The following is a 22,863-nucleotide window of genomic DNA, read 5'->3' on the forward strand; positions in this document are numbered from 1 at the left end:
TCCTCCTCTGGATGATCCAGCCACAGGTTACACAACTTTCTCACCAAATAAATTATATCCTCCCAAAGCTCATCAGACGGTGCGAGGGCTGCGGGGGCCATGTAGTGGTCGCATCATTCTAGGTGGGCAGAACTGGATTGGAACTGACAGAGACTAAAGGAAAACACAGGGCTTATATACACAAAGACCTAATCAGGAAATGGGAAACAGCAGGGAGACACAGCTGGGAGAAATTAGTGCTAACGAGACAGGGGAAAGTAAAACTGAATACACTGACATAAGACATGGACCTTCAAAGTAAAACAGGAAACAAGAAACAAATCACAAAGACGCAAACTTGACACTGAACTAAACCTATAATAATAATAATAATCAAAACAGCACAACTTAAAGAATCAGAATGTAAATCATAATACAGAAAAATACCAAAATCTAAGAAACTGAAAATGACCCAGAACTGTGACAAAAAAACAAAACAAAAAACAACAACAACAACTATATGTGCTGTTAAAGATTTATCTGGGAACATAATATATGACCCTGAAAGAATACATTTCTATGAAAGGGATTTCTATGAAATGTTATATTCACCACAAATAATTTAAAAATGAAATTGATCAGTTTCTTGACAATGTAACTCTTCCAAAATCACTAGACAGCAATGGCACTGGATTTGCCACTGACACCAGGTGAACTCCAGGAAGCCCTGATAAGAATGCCCAATAATGAGGCTCCAGGTCCAGACGGCTTTCCAGCAGAATTCTAAAATAAGAATTCTTGACAATTATGGCACCTGTATTCCACAGAATGTTGCAGGAAATCAAGGAAAATGGCAGACTATCACCAAATATGAATTCTGCCAATATTAGTCTCCTGCTATAACCAGGCAAAGACCCTATATTTCCCTCACGCTATCGTCCAGTATCCCTTATTGATGTAGACCTCAAAATAATCTGCAAGCTCTCTCAAAAAGATTAGAGAAGATACCCCCCCCCCCCCTTTTAATTCATCCTGACCAAACTGGTTTCATAACAGGTAGGCACTCAGCAACAGATACAAGTAGATTACTTAATTTAATAGACTACTCATGCAGTAAACACATTGAAACCACAATATTGTTTCTAGATGAACGCATTTGACAGGGTTAACTGAAAAATTTTGTTTGCACATTTCCACAAATTTGATTTTGTAACCTCTTTCATTAACTGGTTAAAATATTATATAATTCCCCAACATCTTGTATCAGAACAAATGACCAAACATCCTCCAGCTGAGGGGCACCAGGCAGGGATGCCCACTTTCCCCTTCACTGTTTGCAATCGTTATTGAACCACTAGCAGCAGAAATTTGACAGGTGTAGGAATGTTTAGCTTATTTTAGAGTTTAGAAATGTGTTAACATAGAATGTAGAACTATTGTAGAGATACTGACACTGCCCTCAATATAATAATGGCCTCACTGTGTTGTGAACTTAGGAGTAGATTGTAGGAGACCCCTCCCCCACTTGAACTGTGAAAGTAAAACAGAGAGGAGTTAATGCTGAGTGGAAATTTCCCAGAGAATGTTTGGGTGGGGGTCTCAACATTTGTAATTGGATAACTGTGGTCTGGAAGGGAGATGGGGTTTTATGACCTAGGGTGTCACCTACACCCACAGTGTTTTAACTGTCACGCACACACATCCACACGCACACTCACTCATGTGCACACACATACACACAGGTATGCGTACACAGTCACACACGAGCACTCACATAGACACGTGGGAACGCGCACATGTAGGCATTCATGCGCTCGTGCACATAGACACAGACAGAGTTTGCAGCACACCGTGGGGGTTTTATGATAGGGTCGCCCCTACAAAACTGTGTTTCACAGACAAAGGAGTGAAGATTTGCAGAGGGACACACCAGCCTTGTCTTCCCTTCTAGAAGTGCATGCTTAAATGAAGATGAATAAAGGTTTTGTGAAATGACTACTGAGTTCTGGTGCCGTCTCTGGAAGTTTTGACGAATAAAAGAACCGGGGTAAAACTGATTTCTCAACACAGGCTACAACAATTAAGGGCATGAAATGCAAGAAAGTAGAAAATCAGTCTCTATGCGAATGATGTGTTGCTTTTTCTCCAAAACTCACAAACCAACCTTTCTGAGGTGATTACACTAATAAACCAGCATTTTTTGTATTGAACTGTGTTTTTTAATCACAGAATCATTATAAAAGCTTCACTGTGAGAGAACCGTCAAGGCTCGATTCATTTTCATGCCGAAAACCGTAAATCCAACAATCCAACAATCCAGAGAGGATTTTTTGTAATTACATTACTTGTTCTGATTACAGAAATAAGGAGAAAAGCACAGAGCTGTTCAGTCACTAACGAACTGCCATTACTGTACTTTTATTATTATTCTGTAAAAGCAACAGGCTGGATTCTCCTTCAGTTCCTGTGCAGAGCTGATTATTAAATATGCGCAAAGAGCAGCATGTTTTATGTCACATCTGCCACATCTGTGAAGACAATAACGCCAACTTAAGAAAAGTTTGTACTTCAGTAACCCTTTATTAATCTGATTAAACTGATTAATTTTTTAGCACTGTGTTTTGTTTTGTTTGTTTCTTTAACTGAGTTTGTTTCAAATATTCAGGTTGCACTTCAAAAGAAATAAAATCACCCGGCTCACCTGTTGAGACAAAAAAGAGAAAAGAAGCAAAAAAAAGAGAGCAGCATAATAAACACAACACCATCGCATTAATCTAGCTAAGTATAAATAACAGTAAATACTAAATATTGAATGTTGTTGTGCAGTACGTAGGACCAACAGCGCACAATGTGCTTTGAGGTAGCAGCCAGGAAAGGTGCGGTTTGTGTCTATGAACAGTGAACACCTGTGTGCACACTTGTGTGGATGCTTGTATTTAAAAAGGTTTCTCCGTGTAACAATCTGCTAGAGCTTTCAGCCAAGCTGCTCTAGGGCTCTGTCTCGAGGCACCTGCCAAGCGACACCAACGCCGGCCATCTACCAAACCACCTGAATGTTTTCTCCTTAGTTTTCTCCCTCATCTGTCTCCTTAAGGGTACCACTTTGACTGCCACACAGCTCAACCCTCACACCTTTTTGTTTGAGGCTGAGCTGAAACGCAAAAGGAGAGAAAGAGACAGCTCTTGGGAGGCCAGAAGGTCCCTGAATGTAACTGTGCAATAAATTTATAAAGTGTTTGAAACCTGATGTGTTCCTTCTGTTTTCATTCTACACACAAGAAGTTGAGTCCTTTTCTCATTTGTTTGATTTTTGTTCTCATTTGAGTTTTTGTGTCTCATATTTGGAGTCGCGTCTCCTAAATGATTGAGAAAAAGGACAATAAATATTATTTAATATTGAACTTGAAAAAACGGTTGGAGAAGCATAAAAGCTTTCCACAACTCTGCACGCAATATTGTTAACAAGGAACAATCTTTCATTTTTTTTAGGGTGAGTTCGCATGTGCACAACTATGTTCATGTTTACATGGTGTGTTTGTGGTATTTACAATAGTTCAAAGTCTACAGATCAAATGTTAAAACTGTAAATTTCTCTTATTTTGAAAAGTTCTTTTTGATTTTTGATGCTAGCTACACGTTTCACATATTTGGCTCAGCGCTCAGGGCCACCATCCTCATTGGCTGACCTGCCCACAAAGCTTTAATTTAACCCTGACACTGCAAGATACATGTTTGAATATTTACATCATTTCACTCATTTTATTCACACAACAACATCTTCAATAACAGAGTTTGAATGAAGTTCAAGGGTTGATGCTGCTCATTGATTGGACGGTTGGTTTCAGCGCTGCTCTGCACAGATGAAGGTAGAAGGTGTGACTGGATCTATAGACTGGAAACAGGGAAACATGTTGAACATTTAAAGCATTGCAGTAGAAATGTTCATGTTCTAAATGTAGCAGAGCTGATCGGTGATCAGCGTGTTCACACTTGCAATCTACAACAACGTTTCATGTCTTCACACGTTAGCATGTGAACTTTACGCTGATTTAGGCTCGTTTTGAGCCTGTCTGAGCAGTCAGACGGCATATTTTGAAATCAGCATATGAAGGTGTGGCTCTCTCACAGTCTTCAGGTGGAATCCCACTTCCTTGTAGGAAGCAGTTCACCTGTGTGTCCATGTTTAGTGTCCAGGTGTGGAGTGGAGCTTGTTGTTTGTGTGTGTGTTTGAAGAAACTGTAAGTTTGCTTTATTTCCTCCTTTAACAAATTTACTGTTTGTTTCTGCTCTGTAATGTTTGGATCAGATGTTCAGCTCTTACTTCAGGACAAACTTTTGATCACTCTTGTGTTTGAAGACAAATCCACATGATTAGAGATTGATCGTCAGTAACTCTGCAGTGGAACATTTGTTTCTGTGATAAACAACTTAAATGGATCTGTATGAAACTTTAGACCCATCGGACACTGTTTTTCCCTTTAACTGGAAACAATCAGATAAAATTGGTTCGTTCTTAAGAACTCAACATTCAGGTTTTACTGAAGTGACGTTGAAAAAACACAAAGTAAAGCAGCTCCAGCTCAGTTCAGGGTTACTGCAAACAAAGTTTATTTAAAGAAAATATAGAATTTTACAAACACCATTAACATTTACAGCATTTTTGAAAAATCCTGAACCTCAATATACCTTCATATGGAGGCTGTGACTTCAGTCATACATAATGTGCAGGAAAGTATTTGGACTTGTTTTGTGTTGTATTGCGGTCATGTTCACTTTAAATGTTGTGTTTTAATCAGTGGATCTGAGTTTGAGTTTTCTTCTTTTAGCGTTTGAAGGTTTTAATCCTTAATAGTTGGTCTCTCGTGTTTGCCTGTGTGTTTCCCCTTCTTGTTTATAAACACTTTGAATTTTGTTCCTTTTGAACAGTTTTCAGTCTGAATGAAGGTTTGCTTGATGTTATTTGAGTCAGTTGTCCTGGATTTGGCATTAACCTCTGCCAGCTAATGTCAATAATCTTATATCAAATACATTTATATAGTCACTCAATGGTACATTTAGATGAAATAAATAGTTGAACTGATGAATGTTAAAATTCTGTAGGTTGTTTTAAATTAAACACAAAATAACTGTTCATAGATGGCCTTTGGTGGTTTTTTGTCCCTTTGTGAATTTTATTTCTTAGATAAGACCAGAGGCCCACTGAGCCTTTTCACCTTCAGTCTGTGCTCAGCAGCCAGTACATTATTCTGTGAAAAGTCTGTCTTTTTAGAGTAGGTATACTCATGTAATGGTTAAAGCCACAACACAAGATGCAATCAGAAGCTCAAGTAATCAAAAATAAACATTACTCAGCACTGATTATCCTTCTGTATCATACACTCAGTGAATCTTAGTCTGTTGGAAATGTTCAGGACTGAAGATCAGAACCATAGATCAGCTGGTTGTGTCCAAAAGATCAGGGTTTGCTACCCACGCCTGTTCATGCTTTTCTTTAACAAGGACTAAGATTATTCATCATAACAGAATAATGGATTTAAAAACAGACGGAATTCAATGGAATAACATTTTTATACCTTGGTTAATATTCACACACACATTGTGACACACTCTAACATGAGGAAGTGTTCAGTTAAACATTCCTCTTCTGATTAAGGCATCACAGAAACTTATGGCGGACATCATACAAAGCATTTTGTTTTGTTTCTCACAAAGACAGAGGAGCAAACTGATGCTGACTTAAATGAATAGCTCAGGATCCACTACTACTCTTCTCACCTATTGTAAAATTTTATCTGGATATCTATAATATACTTCTTTGTCTGTGTCCATCAATTCATTTGATTATGTGATGTAAATAACTGATATCTGCACATGAATTTTTTTTCTATAAGTAAAGTCTAGAGTATTAATTCTGATTGTATTATAGGTGCTCTTGGTCTGTCTGCTTTATATGTATCCTCACCCATAACCAGTTAATGTTGCTAAAGGTTGTTTTTTAATCCAAATCGTGATGAAATAGAAATCACAGCCAAAGCTCCGTCTCCTCCCTTCTAGTGTGTTCAAAGCTGCTGGTTGATCATGTCTGATTTTCTGTGTCATTATAAACAAAAACAAAAGAAAAACAACGTGATTTAAACAAATAACAATATATTTTACTGACTCTCCACTGCAGTGGGTTGGGGAGATGTTGCCCTCAAGCAGCATATTCTGGACCAAAATCTGAGCAACAATGAGAAGAAAGTTGGATTAGAGAGAGAGGAGAACTGAAATTCACTAAAATAAAAACCTCTGTTATGAAGTGACCCTCCAACCATAATAGAAGTAAATAAGACTGTATTTACACAATTAAAGCAAACCTGTACTGGTCAACTAGAGCTGAAAGTCAGATTAGGCAGGTTTTATGTGAAAGGGCAGTCTAAATATTATGAATCACCAAAAAAAGAGTCTTTCACCTCTGTTTTTGAGCCCAGGTTTAAAAATGTACTTACCCCCGTAAGTAATTAAGTAACATTCTGCATTACTTTTAAGAAACCAGTAATGTGTAATACTTTACTTTCTTTTTGAGTAACCATCCTAACACAGCGTGTGAATGTTAATCTGACTGAGACTCAGTCTGAGCAGTCAGACGGCATATTTGTGGAGTGAATACATGAATGTGTGGCGTGCATACACGCACGCACACACGCATGCACGCACGCACGCACGCACGCACGCACGCACGCACGCACGCACACACACACACACACACACACACACACCTTGGTTGTTCGCCACATCCCCATTGAGTTCCAGATAAAGGCTCTCAGGGTCCTGTTGAACTTGTACAGTTCTAGACCTTCCACGTTCCAGAATAGTGGAGAATTGAGTCATAAGCCTCCTTGGAGTACATCCAGGCATTGCAACGGTTAGTGAGCCTGGTCTTGCAGTCTCAGACAACTGCTCGGTCTACCAGCAGCTGGTGTCTTGCTCCTCTGGTATTCCTACCAAAAAATACTGTTTTAATGTCTGCATGAATATAAGCTTATATCTCTGTGTTTTTATTACAGGGGGGTTCACTGTACATACCAGTGCTGTTGTTGTTTAATATTATTTCTGCACAAGTTTCAACAGAGAGTTATTAGTAGTTCAGCAGCTCCTAGATCTTTTTCTATCAACAGTTTTCTGAATTCTCATCCTGATCACCATCTTTATGTAGTCCTGTTGGATTGTTCATGGGTCTCGACAAAGTTTATTAGATAAGAAAAACGACTTCCCATGATCAGTGTGTGGTCAAGTCATATGAAACTTAGAGTATAAAGTCCATCTGTCCATGCTTTTCAGAGATGCTATTTTTCAGAGTTTAAAAACTACTTCTATCACTTTGAATGACGAACATGAAAAAGAGTTTATTTGTCACTACCTACTTAGGTTGATTTTTTTACACTGAGGTACTAAATCTGAATATTTTTTTGTGAACTTGGATGATAATTATGAATTTGGAAAATATACTTTTTTTTTTAAAATTAAGAATAGAAACTGCTCAGAGGAAAAGAGAATGAAATGAGACAAGATTGAGGCCACTTTAAATCTCTAAATGTGGTGTATTCATAATTGTCTCTGGTACATTTGTTGTATGGGCAGTATGTGTTCACTGTTTGATTGTGTAATTACGTGTTACGCACTGGCAATGCATGCCGGTAGATGGTAATACAGGAAGTAAAAGAGATGGTCTTACCGCACACAGTGGTCCCGCGTACTTATTCAGATTCAGAGTAAGAATCACACATGGTGTCAGAAGTGCTGTGTGACTTGTAAGACTCCATACATCTGCCGAGTGTGAGGAGAAGGGGAAGGTGGAAACAAAATGCCGAATGACGACGTAGACGATCGTCCGAGGGCAGGAGTTAGCACCGCGGCTAGCACTCCCAGCGCTACGTTTAGCATCCAACCACCGGAGCCCTTTGATTTTTCCAAACCACACGAATGGACAAGATGGGTCCGTCGCTTCGAGAGATTCCGTCAGGCAAGTAATCTGTCTGCGAGCTCGGAGGAAAATCAAGTGAACACTCTCATATATTGTATGGGAGACGAAGCGGATGACGTCCTGAGAGGACTAAAGTTAAGTGATGTAGACCAACGGGACTATGCTAAAGTGAGAGATAGCTTCCACAACTTTTTCATTGTCAGGAAAAATGTTGTTTATGAGCGCGCACGTTTTAATATGCGCAAACAAGAGCCGAATGAGACTGTTGATGCATTCGTGACTGCCTTGCATGCATTAGCAGAGCACTGTAACTACGGACCGCTCCACGATGAGCTGATAAGAGACAGAATAGTAGTGGGCTTGGCCGACACGAGGCTGTCTGAGCGCATGCAGATGGAAAAAGACCTGGACTTGGATAAAGCTATAAATATGGCCAGGCAGTCAGAAGAAATCAAAAAGCAACAGTCAGCTTTGAGAAGTGAAACAAATGTAATGCATGTAAATGCGAAAACAGTTGACAGAGTGATACAAAAGCACGACAAAACAAAGTTCAGCATGTTCAAAAATAAAACTGTCAAAACACAACAGCAATATAGCAAGAGACAAAGTAACAAATGCTACAAGTGCGGAGGCTCTCCACATCAGAAACCTGAGTGCCCAGCAAATGATGCAAAATGTCATTTATGTGGAAAAAAAGGTCACTACCAGCGAGTCTGCAGACAAAGCAAGACAGTGCAAAGTATTGAGGAGGAAGAGGAGCAAGGTTTCTTCCTAGGCTCAGTTTCCAGTGACGGCCAGGCGTGGACAGCCAACATACAAGTGAAAGATGCAAAAATCACTTTCAAACTGGATACTGGAGCAGATGTGACTGTAATAGCTGACTCGGACTTATCAAAGATTTTTGCTAACGAACACAGACCAGTTCTCCAGCAGCCAGAAAAACCTTTGTTAGGCCCTGGAAAAACACCACTGGACGTTGCAGGTTTTACAAAGCTACAGCTCAACTACGGAGCGAAACAGACAACAGAGAAGGTCTATGTTGTAAGAAACCTGAGCACTCCACTGCTAGGCCTGCCCGCCATTACAGCTCTTGGCCTGCTGGTGCGAGTTGACGCAGTTTCAATGGACACTCTGAAGACTACTTACCCTAAACTTTGCAATGGTCTAGGGAAAGTGCAGCGGGCCTATCACATTAAACTCAAACCGAATGCTGTGCCGTACTCACTCAAAACTCCGCGAAGGCTTCCTCTGCCTCTGATGGGAAGGGTAAAAGAGGAACTCCAACGAATGGAAGAGCTTGGTGTCATTACCCGAGTTGAGGAACCAACGGATTGGTGTGCCGGCATGGTTGTTGTTCCAAAGAAAAACAGCCCTAGGCTAAGACTTTGCGTAGACTTTACCGGACTAAATGAGTATGTGTGCAGGGAAAAATATGTGCTGCCATCGGTTGAACAAAGTCTCGGAATGCTCGCAGGAGCCAAAGTGTTTAGCAAACTGGATGCCAACATGGGCTTCTGGCAGATTCCCCTGTCCGATGAGTCTGCCAAACTCACCACCTTCATCACACCCTTTGGGCGGTTCCACTTTAACCGCCTACCGTTTGGGATCAACTCAGCGCCCGAACACTTTCAGCGCATGATGGCGGAGGTCATCGAGGGTCTCGAAGGAGTGGTGTGTCACATTGACGATGTGTTGGTGTGGGGACGTAACCATCAGGAGCACGATTCCCGTCTCCATGCTACACTGCAAAGACTGGAAAAAGCAGGCATAACGCTGAATGTTGAAAAATGCGAGCTCTCCCAGAGCAAGGTTGCTTTCTTGGGTCACATCATAGCGGATACAGGAATCAGTCCTGACCCGAAGAAAACGGAGGCAATTACAGAAATGACAGAGCCAACTAATGTGTCAGAGTTGCGCAGTTTTCTGGGCATGGTGAATCAAGTGGGCAAGTTCATCCCCCATTTAGCTGAAAAAGACAAAGCCCTGCGAGATCTTCTTTCCAAAAAGAACGCATGGTATTGGGGAACTGACCAAGTGAGAGCTTTCAAAACATTACGAGATGCCCTGACCTCACCCCCAGTGCTCGCAATGTATGACCCCAACAGAGACATTAAAGTATCAGCAGATGCTTCATCCTATGGTCTCGGAGGTGTTCTTTTGCAGCTGTGGGAAGAAGGATGGCGACCAGTGGCGTATGCATCGAGGTCCCTTTCTCCTACAGAACAACGATACGCACAAGTGGAAAAAGAGGCACTGGCATCTACATGGGCGTGTGAGCGTTTTCGTGATTTCCTGATTGGTAAACATTTTTGTCTTGAAACGGACCACAAACCTCTCGTTTCCTTACTGGGAGGACAAGCTCTGGATCTCTTGCCACCCAGGATCCAGCGATTCAGAATGAGACTCATGCGTTACTCGTACACTGTGCAGTACGCCCCAGGGAAATCGCTCTGGACAGCAGATACTTTGTCCCGCTCACCTCTGAAAAAACCAATGAACCTGTCAGACAAAGAGCTAATGGAAAGCACAGACATATATGTCGACAGTATTGTAGCAAACATGCCTGTCAGTTCATCATATATGCAAACACTGAAGGAACAACTGAAAAGCGACAGTGTGTGTGCTCGCGTCATGGACATGTGCACCGAAGGCTGGCCAGAACATGCAAAACAAGAGCCTTTACTGCGAAATTACTGGCCTGACCGAGCCACGCTCACTGTTGAAGACGGCCTTTTGTTAAAAGACACACGGCTTGTCATTCCTTCAGCAATGAGAAACGAGGTGCTGGAAAAACTACACGAAGGACATCAAGGTGTTGTAAAATGTAAAGCTCGTGCACGCCAAACAGTGTGGTGGCCCGGGCTGAGTCAACAAATTTCTGAGATGGTGCTCAAGTGCAAAACGTGTATTCAAGAAAGACACAATAACAGTGAGCCACTCATGCCAACAGAATACCCTGCCCAACCATGGCAGAGAGTGGGCACAGATCTTTTCGAGCTGGGAGGGAAAACTTACCTTCTCGCTGTTGACTATCACTCTAGATTTGTTGAGATTGCTTTGTTAAACAGGACAAAATCAAACGATGTCATTACTCACCTGAAATCTTTCTTTGCCCGTCACGGCATCCCAGAGGTCCTCATGTCTGATAATGGGCCACAGTATTCAGGTCAAATCTTTACAGACTTTGCAGCAGCATACGGCTTCAAACACATCACAAGCAGTCCCAAGTTTCCGCAAAGTAATGGAGAAGCAGAACGTGCTGTGCAGACTGTAAAAAATCTTCTGAAAAAAGCAGCTGATCCTTATCTAGCTCTTCTTGCCTATAGAGCTACACCACTGCAGTCCGGATACAGCCCTGCAGAGCTTTTAATGGGCAGACGTCTGCGAACCACACTGCCGATGCTTCCATCGCAGCTGGAGCCCACACTGCCGGACAACGCACTGCTCGCTCGAAAGGAAAGGGAGAAGAGGATGATGGACATGGCAAACTTCAACAGGCGCCACCGCGCAAAACCTTTATGCAGCCTGTCCCCAGGAGAGCAAGTTTGGGTGACTGATGTCAAAACTACAGGCACTGTTATCCAAAATCACTCTACACCCCGATCATACACAGTGGAGTTACCACAAGGGACTGTGAGGCGTAATCGTGTGCATTTGATTCCTTTAAGTTCACCTGTGCATGAACCTGCTAATGTGCCTGTGTTGCAGAAGCCTCAAACACCCAGTGTGATCCCTGCTACACCTGTTAACACTGATGTGGTCAGAACCAAGTCAGGGAGGCCAATAGTTAAACCTAAAAAGTTAGATCTGTAAGAAAAAAAAAAGGTTGTTGTTATGTAACTGTGTTATAAGGGTTTTGTAGAGCACAGTAAAATAAAGCTAAAAAGAGTTGTTAAGAAAAGAAAAGAACAAGAAAACAAAAACAAAAGGTTAAAAATGTAATGCAGATTGTTTGCCAGATGTTCTTGTATGGCTTTGAAAAAGAGAAGTTCTGTCCTGAGAAAAGGAATATTCTGTTTTTGTTTAAAAGGGGAGATGTGGTGTATTCATAATTGTCTCTGGTACATTTGTTGTATGGGCAGTATGTGTTCACTGTTTGATTGTGTAATTACGTGTTACGCACTGGCAATGCATGCCGGTAGATGGTAATACAGGAAGTAAAAGAGATGGTCTTACCGCACACAGTGGTCCCGCGTACTTATTCAGATTCAGAGTAAGAATCACACACTAAACAGAAAGTTAAACAGTCTGAAAGTCTTCTGAAATTCTGCCTCTTCCCAACTGTCATGTTTCACGTGGAGTCCTGCCCCCTTCCAGCTCACCTGTGTGTCCGTGTTTAGTGTCGAGGTGTGGAGTGGAGCTTGTTGTTCGTGTGTGTGTTTGAAGAAACTGCAAGTTTGATTTGTTTCCTCCTTTAAAAGTTTGTCTTTAGGAACTTTAGAAATACAAATGTACTTAAAGTACAATAAATCTGATATATAATCATAAAATGTGTGACCAAACAAATCCGTGATGTGTGTTAGTGTTTTCATGGCTCTGTTAAATAACATGTTGATACTGTTGATGCTTCACAACGATAAGGCGTGCTTCAAGCTAAAAACTATGCTGCATGCAATTACTAGTTTTTCTAGTTTAAACTTCAATAGAAGAATGTTTCCTTGACTGAAAACACCCATCATCATAAAGAAAATCCTTTTCTCATGAATATGATGTGAGACAGTGAAGACAGCTTCTTGTGTGTTCTGCTTTCTTGGGTTCCTCTCAATAAGCAGCTCCCTTTATGCTGCCAGTCCTTCTGTATCTAATGTCTGTTTGTGTGGCTTTATGTGGCTCCTTATCTTCAAACAGGAGTCTGTGAGAAGGAGTCTGCAGGTTGTGACAATTTTGCTCTGTTGTGTTAAACTCCCAGGACCAGAAACATGTGAGGCTCAGATCTGAAATCCAAAACCAGATCAAGTCTGTTAGTTTTTATCTGGATCTGAAAGCTTAAATCAGATTTGACAGGAGTTAGAAGTGTGTTCTCCATATCAGAGAACAGAGAGCTGCTGAACATGTTTTCATATTACAAGCTGTAGGATCTGTTGATAAAGCACTGACTTGGTCCGCCAAACAGCTTCAGGGGAATGACTGTAATATTTCCCAAACATCCTGCTGAGATCTTTGTGCTGTTGTAGTTTCTAATATTTCTGCTTTCAAAGTGTACTGATGTAATATAAAAATAATAATAATTCTAATGATAAATGAGAAAATCTTTTTTTCTTCCTCAGCAGTTCATCCTTTGCTTTCATAAAGAGGATGATCTGTGTTAAATTAATTAAAATATTCCTTGGCATATTTTAAAGCATATTTTAAAGCATATTTTAAAGCGTCAGCGTCACTCTGAGACAGGATATTTCTAACTTTAGAGATGTTGCACAAATGGAAGAAAGCAGTCCTACATATTTGTTTAATATGTGCGTCGAAGGACATATCCTGGTCAAAAATGACTCCAAGGTTCCTCACAGTGTTACTGGAGGCCAAGGTAATGCCATCCAGAGTAAGAATCTGGTTCGATACCATATTTCTAAGATTTTCAGGGCCGAGTACAATAACCTCAGTTTTATCTGAATTAAGAAGCAGAAAGTTAGCGGCCATCCAGGTCTTTATGTCTTTAAGACATTCCTGCAGTTTAACTAATTGGTGTGTGTTATCTGGCTTCATGGACAGATAGAGCTGGGTGTCATCTGCATAGCAGTGAAAATGTATACTATGTCTTCTAATGATGTTGCCTAAGGGAAGCATGTATAATGTAAACAGAATTGGTCCTAGCACTGAACCCTGTGGAACTCCATAATTAACCTCAGTGTGTGAAGAGGACTCTCCATTTACATGTACAAATTGGAGTCTATTAGATAGATATGATACAAACCACTGCAGCACAGTACCTGTAATACCTACAGCATGTTCTAATCGCTCTAATAGAATATTATGGTCGACAGTATCGAATGCTGCACTGAGGTCGAGCAGGACAAGCACAGAGATGAGTCCACTGTCAGAGGCCATAAGAAGATTATTTGTAACCTTCACTAAAGCTGTTTCTGTGCTGTGATGAGCTCTGAAACCTGACTGAAACTCTTCAAATAAGCCATTCCTCTGCAGATGATCTGTGTTAAGAAATAAATATATATTCTTAATGCTTATTTGCTGATTAGATTGTTTTATAAGTGGCCCAGACTTGGGTGTAAAACTAGGTCGCAGGCTGACAGGAAACTGCATGCTTTTGCAGAGAATATGAGCTGCAGGCAGAAAGTGAAACTAAGTAGAGTGTTTTATCGAAACTTAAAGTGTGCCTGACGTGTAGAGGAAGTATATTAATAGTCAGACGGGCTGCTGCTGCCCCAGACTCGGGCTGGCATCTCTGTGTGCCCGGTCTCCATATTCCGGAATATGTAAAAATAAAGATGATTTTTTGAGCTTTGACCACTTTGAGCCCAGTCTTTCTTTGCCGTTAAGAGAATACAAAAGTACTGAATTTAATATCTATTAGCTGTTTGACAACTACTCTTTCAAGGATGTTTGATATGAAAGGAAGGTTGGAGTTTGGCCTATAATTAGCTAAGACTGCTGGGTCTTGAAGGCCTGTGGTACATAGCCGATTATTAGAGATAGGTTGATCATATTTAAGATCGAAGAATTAATTAATGGCAGGACTTCTTTGAGCAGTTTTGTAGGAATGGGATCTAAAAGACATGTTGATGGTTTGGAGGAAGTAATTATTGAAGTTAACTCAGAAAGATCAATTGGAGAAAAAGAGTCTAACTTAACATCAATGGTACTGAAAGTAGCTGTAGATAATGTTACATCTGTGAGATGATTATGGGTAATTTTTTTCTCTAATGATAAAAATTTTATTTGTGAAGAAGTTCATTACTAGTTAACGTTAAAGAGATGGTTGGCTCAAAAGAGCTCTGACTTTTTGTCAGCCTGGCTACAGTGCTGAAGAGAAACCTGGGGTTGTTCTTATTTACTTCAATCAGTGATGAATAGTAAGATGTTCTGGCTTTGCCGAGGGCTTTCTTATAAAGCAGCAAACTATTTCTCCAGGCTAAATGGTGATCCTCTAAATAAAAACACTTCAGTTTGCTTACCGGACTAATTGTTCCACAGACGATGCCATATCTCACCTGCTTCACACATCCCTGAGTCACCTGGACACTGGCAGAGGGAATTATGTTAGGATGCTGTTCGTGGACTACAGTTCAGCATTCAACACAATAATTCCCTCTAAGCTTTTCACCAAGTTGACGAATCTAGGACTCAGCTCATCACTGTGTCAGTGGATCCTCAACTTCCTCACAGACAGACCCCAATCAGTGAGGGTGGGAAAACAAGTCTCCCCCTCCATCTCACTCATCACTGGAGCGCCTCAGGGCTGTGTTTTAAGCCCCCTGCTGTACTCACTGTACACTTATGACTGTGTAGCCACATCCAACACCACCTCCATTGTCAAGTTTGCTGACGACACTGCTGTTGTGGGTCTGATCTCCGACAACATCGAGACGGCCTACCTGGAGGAGATTAGGAACCTGGAGAACTGGTGCCAGGAGAATAACCTCCTCTTAAACATCAGCAACACTAAGGAGCTGATCGTGGACTTCACTACAAAGCAGGCGAGGAATGACAAACCCCTCATCATCAGTGGAACGCAAGTGGAGAGAGTGGACAGTTTCCGATACCTGGGTGTCCACATCACTCAGGACCTGTCATGGTCCTGTCACATCAACACCTTGGTTAAGAAAGCCCGTCAGCGTCTCTTCTTCCTCAGAAGACTTAGAGACTTCCATCTGCCACTGAAGGTGCTCAAGAACTTCTACTCCTGCACCATCGAGAGCGTCCTGACGGCAAACATCTGCACCTGGTTTGGGAACAGCACCAAGCAGGACAGACGAGATCTGCAAAGGGTGGTGCGCTCGGCAGAACGCATCATTCAATCAGAGCTCCCTGACCTGCTGTCCATCTACACCAAGCGGTGCAAGTCCAAAGCTAGGAAGATTATGATGGACCTCTCCCATCCCAACAATGGACTCTTCTCACTGTTGAGGTCTGGGAAGCGCTTCCGCTCCCTTAAGGCCAAAACAGAGAGAATGAGGAGGAGCTTCTTCGCCCAGGCTATTCGGGCCCTGAACCAGGTGTCGGACAGGACTCTCCCACACACATCACTATAAGAGTGGACTCTCACACACACATCACTATAAGAGTGGACTCTCACACACACATCACTATAAGAGTGGACTCTCACACACATCACATCACCACACGCACCACCACACATTTCCTATAATTTATAATCTTTATAATCTCTTTCTGCTATTTGCACATTTTTTTACTCGAAATTTCTAAGTTAATTTGTAAATTTTGTAGCAACCTGTAAATTGTATGACTAATACTGTAAAACTTTTTTCTGTCATTTAATGGTCGGGCATTGTACACCTACAAGCATTTCACCCCCATGTCATACTGTGTATGGTTGTGTGTGTGTGACAAATAAAATTTGAATTTGAATTTGAGTAGCGTTCAGGTTGCTGCTCTGTGTTGGTACAGGCAGTGGCGATCCTATCCTGTTTGGTGCCCTGGGCGAACACCCCTGGACTCTGTTAGGGTGGTGTCTGAGTGGCAGATGTTGTCCAAGATAAGGACAATCATGGATAACACCTCCCACCCACTCCATGACATACTGGCTACTCACAGGAGCACACTCAGTGAGAGACAGATTACCAAAGAGCACCACTGAACGACACAGGAAATCATTCCTGCCTGTGGCCATCTTCCTGTACAACTCTTCCATCTAACACACTGTAAACACTGCTATAGTTACATCCTTTTAACACACGCTCTTTTCTACTCTATAATATCCCTGTCAATTTTCTTAATATTTATTTATAATCACTTCTGTTAATACTTGATATTTATAATTGAGTGATCTGTATATATTAGTGCTATTTCTTAAATGTGTAAAATCTGTAACACAATGTATTGTTTGGAGTGTAGTCTGTTACTATTTTTAGAATTTCTTCTTAGAGCGACTGTAACCCACATAATTTCCTTAGGGATTAATAAAGTATTCTGAATATGATTCTGATTGTTTCAGGATACATGACCTGCCATTTTCCAATGACACATCAGCTTCCCGGTTTCTTTTGCTCATTTCTCCTCCTCCTCTTTTCTCTAAACTGAGCACCTGATGGCTTTGAACATTGGTTTTAATTTTGCACTCCAGTATGAACACAAATCCCCCAACCCGAGGATTACCACAACATAACCTAATAGACCTACACCTTAGTTCACAGATTCGCTTTGTCTAGGGTTTATGTCTGGGATTTCGCACAACCCAGGATTCAAATCATGAATACATAATGGGCTTGGATGAATGAAATGTACTCTATTTGGAAGCAGCCAGCACCCTTTCCTGTCGACAGGTTGTGTGAGAGATTTTAAATCATCAAACTGTAAATTACAAATTGTTATTGATCCCTTCACTCCTAGTGTATATTTATTTTCTTACTCTTCTTATATTTATTGTTTACTTGCACTGCTGTAACTGGAGCCTCGTCGTCTCATCTCTCTGTATACGTTACTGTATATGGTGGAGTACGGTAAAGTATATTTTGACCTATTTTTACCGCAGCAGCTGATCGAAAGGAGGATTTCTGTTGATGTGCACATGAATGATTTGTGTTTCCTCTACAGGTGAAGGTAGAAAGTGTGTGTGAGCTGATGTGGATGTGAATTCAGCAGCATGGATCGGTGTGAGGACAGAGAGGAGGGAGTCCCTCCCTCTAAACGCACTCGGTGTGGGGAATATGAGAGCCAGACCAAAGCTCAGAGGTGAGATGACCATCTCTAACTCTCCATGACTCTTCTTCATGTCACAACTCAGCACTCACATCACTGCTCCATCTTTATTCACAGGAACCAACCTGGACCCAGCTGTGGGTCTGACAAGTCTAAAGAAGAGGGCATTAAATTCAATTCAACTTCAGCAAACACAAAGTGAAAAAACATTTAATTCAAACATAAACTAAAGCAGAAAGTAACTGCCTTATTTGGTCATCTATCTATCTATCTATCTATCTATCTATCTATCTATCTATCTATCTATCTATCTATCTATCTATCTATCTATCTATCTATCTATCTATCTATCTATCTATCTATCTATCTATCTATGGACATAAGAGATAAAGATTTACATATATAAATAAAAGCAAGCAGTTGACTTGTTAATATTTTGAAATATCTGTAACTGACCAGAGGCAAAAAAAAAAAAACCCCAAAAAAACATTATGGCCCATCCGACACGAAATGATCACCATTCATGCTGGATGAATTAGTGAAAATAGCGAAAAGAGCAGCCAGCTCTGTTTAAGAAAGTGGTCTTCTGTGACATTCCAGACATACAAAAAACACTGGAATCAGTGGTACTCTTCTTCCTCTCTTTGACTGCTGAGGTTCTCGGTAATATCTACAAAAAATGTCAAAATTTTATTGCAAATTCTTTTAGGATACTGAGTCTTTACTTTTTCATATTTTAATAGCCATTATCAAGTGGGAGTTTTTCTTTTTAGTTTTGTTGTATTATTCTGAGTCTTCATGATGTATCCACAGCGTGGACCAGGAAAGCTCAGAGGTTCCCAGTGGTCAGTCTGCCCAGCAGCACCTGGACTCCATATTTATGGTCTGTACATATACAAATATTACTTTTACATCTATTCTGTTCATAGAACTCATGCTGGGTTCTGGCTCAGAAGGTCGAGTGAGTTTTCCTTTGAACAGAATGTTTTGGTCAGATTTGTGCCTCCACTAAACTGCAAAAACAGTGGAAAATATCAAGTATGCCTCAGTATTTTGGGGGGGGGGAAGCAAACGGTACACTTTGGCAGCTGGGCAGGCCAAAAAAATAAATAAATGGAATAAAATAACATTTTATTTAGAAGCGCCTTTCAAGAATTGAGTATACCTTAGAAGCAGTTAAATAATAAAATCACAGTATGGCTAATACCACTTGAAAGAGAACATACTACATAATACTACATAGTATTGGGTAGTATTGTAGTGAATACTGCATAAAATGAATCAGAAAAGGAAAGTTTAAAAATATGTGTGTAATGTTGTGAAAGTGGTGTGAAAGAAAGTTCCAGTGCACACTCAGCTGAAAATACTGGAGGGTAATTTGAGCAGATGGGAAAATAACAGTAGCAGAGGAGGATGATGTCAGAGTACGGGAAGGAGTGGAGATGTGCTGAAGATCAGATATGGAGGTGTGACTTTATGGAGATATTTTGAAGTAAGAAGCAGAATCTAAAATCAATGTGATATTTCACAGGAAACCAGTGAAGTGGTTGAAGAGCAGTAGTAATGGGTTCGATTAATGACACAAGCAGCTGAACTTTGCACCAGCTGAAGTCTATGGAGATATTTGTGTGGTAATCTAGACAGGATAAAATTATAATAATCCATATGGAATATAACCAGAGCTTGTACAAGAATAGCAGTAGTGTTATCTGCGGGGAATGATAATTGATTTTATGTAGCTGGAAATATGATGACCAAGTAATAATACTGATAAGTATTTCAAAGTTTAGTGCTCTATCAAAAGAAACATCTCCTCATCTCCGAATAACAATGTATGGTCATTCAATGTACTATATGGATTATCTGCCACATGCTGTGGGATCATAAAAATTATACTACTGAAAAGGGCATAAAGTTATTACACTGCACGGCGCAGTAACACTGAGGTGGAAAATTTCTGGCTTCACCAGATTGGATAAAGGCTCCATAATATCCAGAATTAGCTGCAGATGTAGAGAGACGTGTTCTTAAGAACAACATGAGACATAACTTTGTGACAACATTAAAATTTAAGAGCAATATAAAGGGATAGATATATGGAAAATATTCTCAGAAACTGTGGATTTTGCCTTGCCCCTCTTCTTTTAGAGAACAAGGGTTTGAATTTCATTGAGGTTTTGTGTATGTTGAGCCTAATTAAACTGATTCCTAGAAACAGTTTTGGGGTATTTCATAAAATATTTTGTTCCAGACGTTGGAGGACCAAATAATCTCTTTTGTGAAGAACGAGCTGAAGAACATCAAGACAGGTCTGAGTCCAGATGACCTACAATGTTTTAAGAGTCAATGTGAGGATGACTTACAGAGTGTGGATGAAGAACACAGTACGAGCAGCAGAGAAGCTTTTGTGATGATTACAGTGGACTTCCTGAAGAGAATGAAGCAGAATAAGTTCGCTGAGTGTTTGCTGAGAGGTGAGAATTTTTCTCTAAATAAAAATACATTCTAAAAAAACATGCTAAAACATTGAACAATATTTCAAGTAATAGAAAAAAATACATTCAACATATGTGATGAATCATTGATTTTGTGTGTGTCACTCAGGAACCTGCACTCGGAACTTCCAGTGGCATCAACATGAATTTAAATCTAACATGAAGAAGAAGTTCCAATGGGTGTTTGAGGGGATCGCTAAAGCAGGAGACCAAACCCTTCTGAATCAGATCTACACAGAGCTCTACATCACAGAGGGACGGACTGTAGATTTCAGCGATGAACATGAGGTCAGACAGATTGAAGCAACATCCAGTAAACCAGACACTCTAGAAGCAATAATCAGACAAGAAGACATCTTTAAAGACTCACGTGAAAGAAATAAACCAATCAGAACAGTGCTGACAAAGGGAGTGGCTGGCATAGGGAAAACTGTCTTAACACAGAAATACACCCTCGACTGGGCAGAAGACAAAGCCAACCAGCACATCCAGTTCATATTTCCATTCACTTTCAGAGAGCTGAATGTGCTGAAAGAGAAAAAGTTCAGCTTGGTGGAACTTGTTCATCACTTCTTTACTAAAACCGAAGAAGCAGGAATCTGCAGCTTTGAAAACTTCCAGGTTGTGTTCATCTTTGATGGTCTGGATGAGTGTCGACCTCCTCTGGACTTCCAAAAAACTACAATCCTAAATGACCCTAGAAAGCCCTCCTCAGTGGATGTGCTGCTGATAAACCTCATCAGGGGGAAACTGCTTCCCTCTGCTCGTCTCTGGATAACCACACGACCTGCAGCAGCCAATCAGATCCCTCATGAATGTCTTGGCAGGGTAACAGAGGTCAGAGGGTTCACTGACCCACAGAAGGTGGAGTACTTCAGGAAGAGATTCACAGATAAGAAGCAGATCAGCACCATCATCTCCCACATTAAGACCTCACGAAGCCTTCACATCATGTGCCACATCCCAGTCTTCTGCTGGATCACTGCTACAGTTGTGGAGGATGTGCTGAAAACCAGAGAGGGAGGGCAGCTGCCCAAGACCCTGACTGAGATGTACATCCACTTCCTGGTGGTTCAAGCCAAAGTGAAGAAGGTCAAGTATGATCGAGGAGCTGAGACAGATCCACCCTGGAGTCCAGAGAGCAGGAAGATGATTGAGTCTCTGGGAAAACTGGCGTTTGATCAGCTGCAGAAAGGAAACCTGATTTTCTATGAATCAGACCTGATAGAGTGTGGCATCGATATCAGAGCAGCCTCTGTGTACTCAGGAGTGTTCACACAAATCTTTAAAGAGGTGAGAGGACTGTACCAGGACAAGGTGTTCTGCTTCATCCATCTGAGTGTTCAGGAGTTTCTGGCTGCTCTTCATGTCCATCTGACCATCATCAACTCTGGAGTCAATCTGCTGGTAGAACAAGTAATTACATCCCAGATGTCTGAAAGAAGAGAAGAATCTGCAGGGAGACACTTCTACCAGAGTGCTGTGGACAAGGCCTTGCAGAGTCCAAATGGACACCTGGACTTGTTCCTCCGCTTCCTCCTGGGTCTTTCATTGCAGACCAATCAGACTCTCCTACGAGGCCTTCTGACAGAGACACAAAGTAACAAACAGGAAACAGTTCAGTACATCAAGAAGAAGCTCAGTGAGAATCTGTCTGCCGAGAAAAGCATCAATCTGTTCCACTGTTTGAATGAACTGAGTGATTGTTCTCTAGTGGAAGAGATCCAACAGTCGCTGAGATTAGGAAGACTTTCCCAAAATAAACTTTCTCCTGCTCAGTGGTCAGCTCTGGTCTTCATCTTACTGTCATCAGAAAAAGATCTGGATGTGTTTGACCTGAAGAAATACGCTTCAGAGGAGGCTCTTCTGAGACTGCTGCCAGTGGTCAAAGTCTCCAACAAAGCTCTGTATGTATGCATCTATATATACACATTGAAATGTTTATGCAAGTACGGTTTATAGCAACAGAAAGTCTTAGCATGTCTAAAACATTTGTGTATTTAACCTTTATCAAAGTGGACCCAGAGTTTTTCTTTAACTCTTCAAAAACTAATATAAATAAAAGAAAAAAATTCCTGGAAAGAGCTAAGGCAACTTCTTTTTTAACAGAGGATGAATGGTGTGTTCATCAAGGTTCAGTATGTGATAATTAAGGATTATTTTGAACTGTATCTAGCAACAGCAATCACTCCTACTCTAATTAGGAAAGTATAGATGCCTGTGTCAGTGGGTATTGATCTGTAATCACTAAAAGTACTAGATCTCCACTTGCTTAACAGATACAGTGGTGTAACTGTGATATTTTGAAGCAAGTTCTGTTTTCTTTCTTTTTTCCAAGTTGAAAATAAGTTATTTAATTTGATCACAAATATAATTTCAGACTGTCTGGCTGTAACCTCACAGACAGAAGCTGTGAAGCTCTGTGCTCCGTTCTCAGCTCCCTGTCTTCTAGTTTGGGAGAACTAGACCTGAGTAACAATGACCTGCGTGACTCAGGAGTAAAGCTTCTATCTGCTGGATTGAAGAGTCCAAGCTGTTCACTGAAAACTCTCAGGTAAGAATTAAAGCTTTTTTCATTAATTTATGTTTATAATC

The 22,863-nt window shown here is 40.8% G+C and overlaps 1 protein-coding gene across 4 annotated transcripts in view; it reads left to right on the forward strand.

Annotated features, from left to right (window-relative positions):
- The window catches only part of LOC309714481 (protein NLRC3-like), a 58,594-nt gene that overhangs the window by 27,108 nt on the left and 8,623 nt on the right, over positions 1 to 22,863 (forward strand). The window contains exons 1-7 of one of the 4 annotated variants that reach the window (XM_082546983.1): positions 4,141 to 4,217; positions 17,669 to 17,806; positions 17,891 to 17,971; positions 18,587 to 18,656; positions 20,025 to 20,247; positions 20,378 to 22,175; positions 22,649 to 22,822. In XM_082546983.1, coding sequence (XP_082403109.1) covers positions 17,718 to 17,806; positions 17,891 to 17,971; positions 18,587 to 18,656; positions 20,025 to 20,247; positions 20,378 to 22,175; positions 22,649 to 22,822 — 2,435 coding nt within the window. In that variant the 5' untranslated portion in view covers positions 4,141 to 4,217; positions 17,669 to 17,717. Of the gene's footprint in view, positions 1 to 4,140; positions 4,218 to 12,314; positions 12,334 to 17,668; positions 17,807 to 17,890; positions 17,972 to 18,586; positions 18,657 to 20,024; positions 20,248 to 20,377; positions 22,176 to 22,648; positions 22,823 to 22,863 lie in introns of those variants that run through there. The other 3 variants (XM_082546985.1, XM_082546984.1, XM_082546982.1) reach the window with 3 other exon arrangements.

This window comes from Aulonocara stuartgranti (assembly GCF_965226115.1).
Source record: "Aulonocara stuartgranti genome assembly, chromosome: 9".
Classification (NCBI taxonomy): domain Eukaryota; kingdom Metazoa; phylum Chordata; class Actinopteri; order Cichliformes; family Cichlidae; genus Aulonocara; species Aulonocara stuartgranti.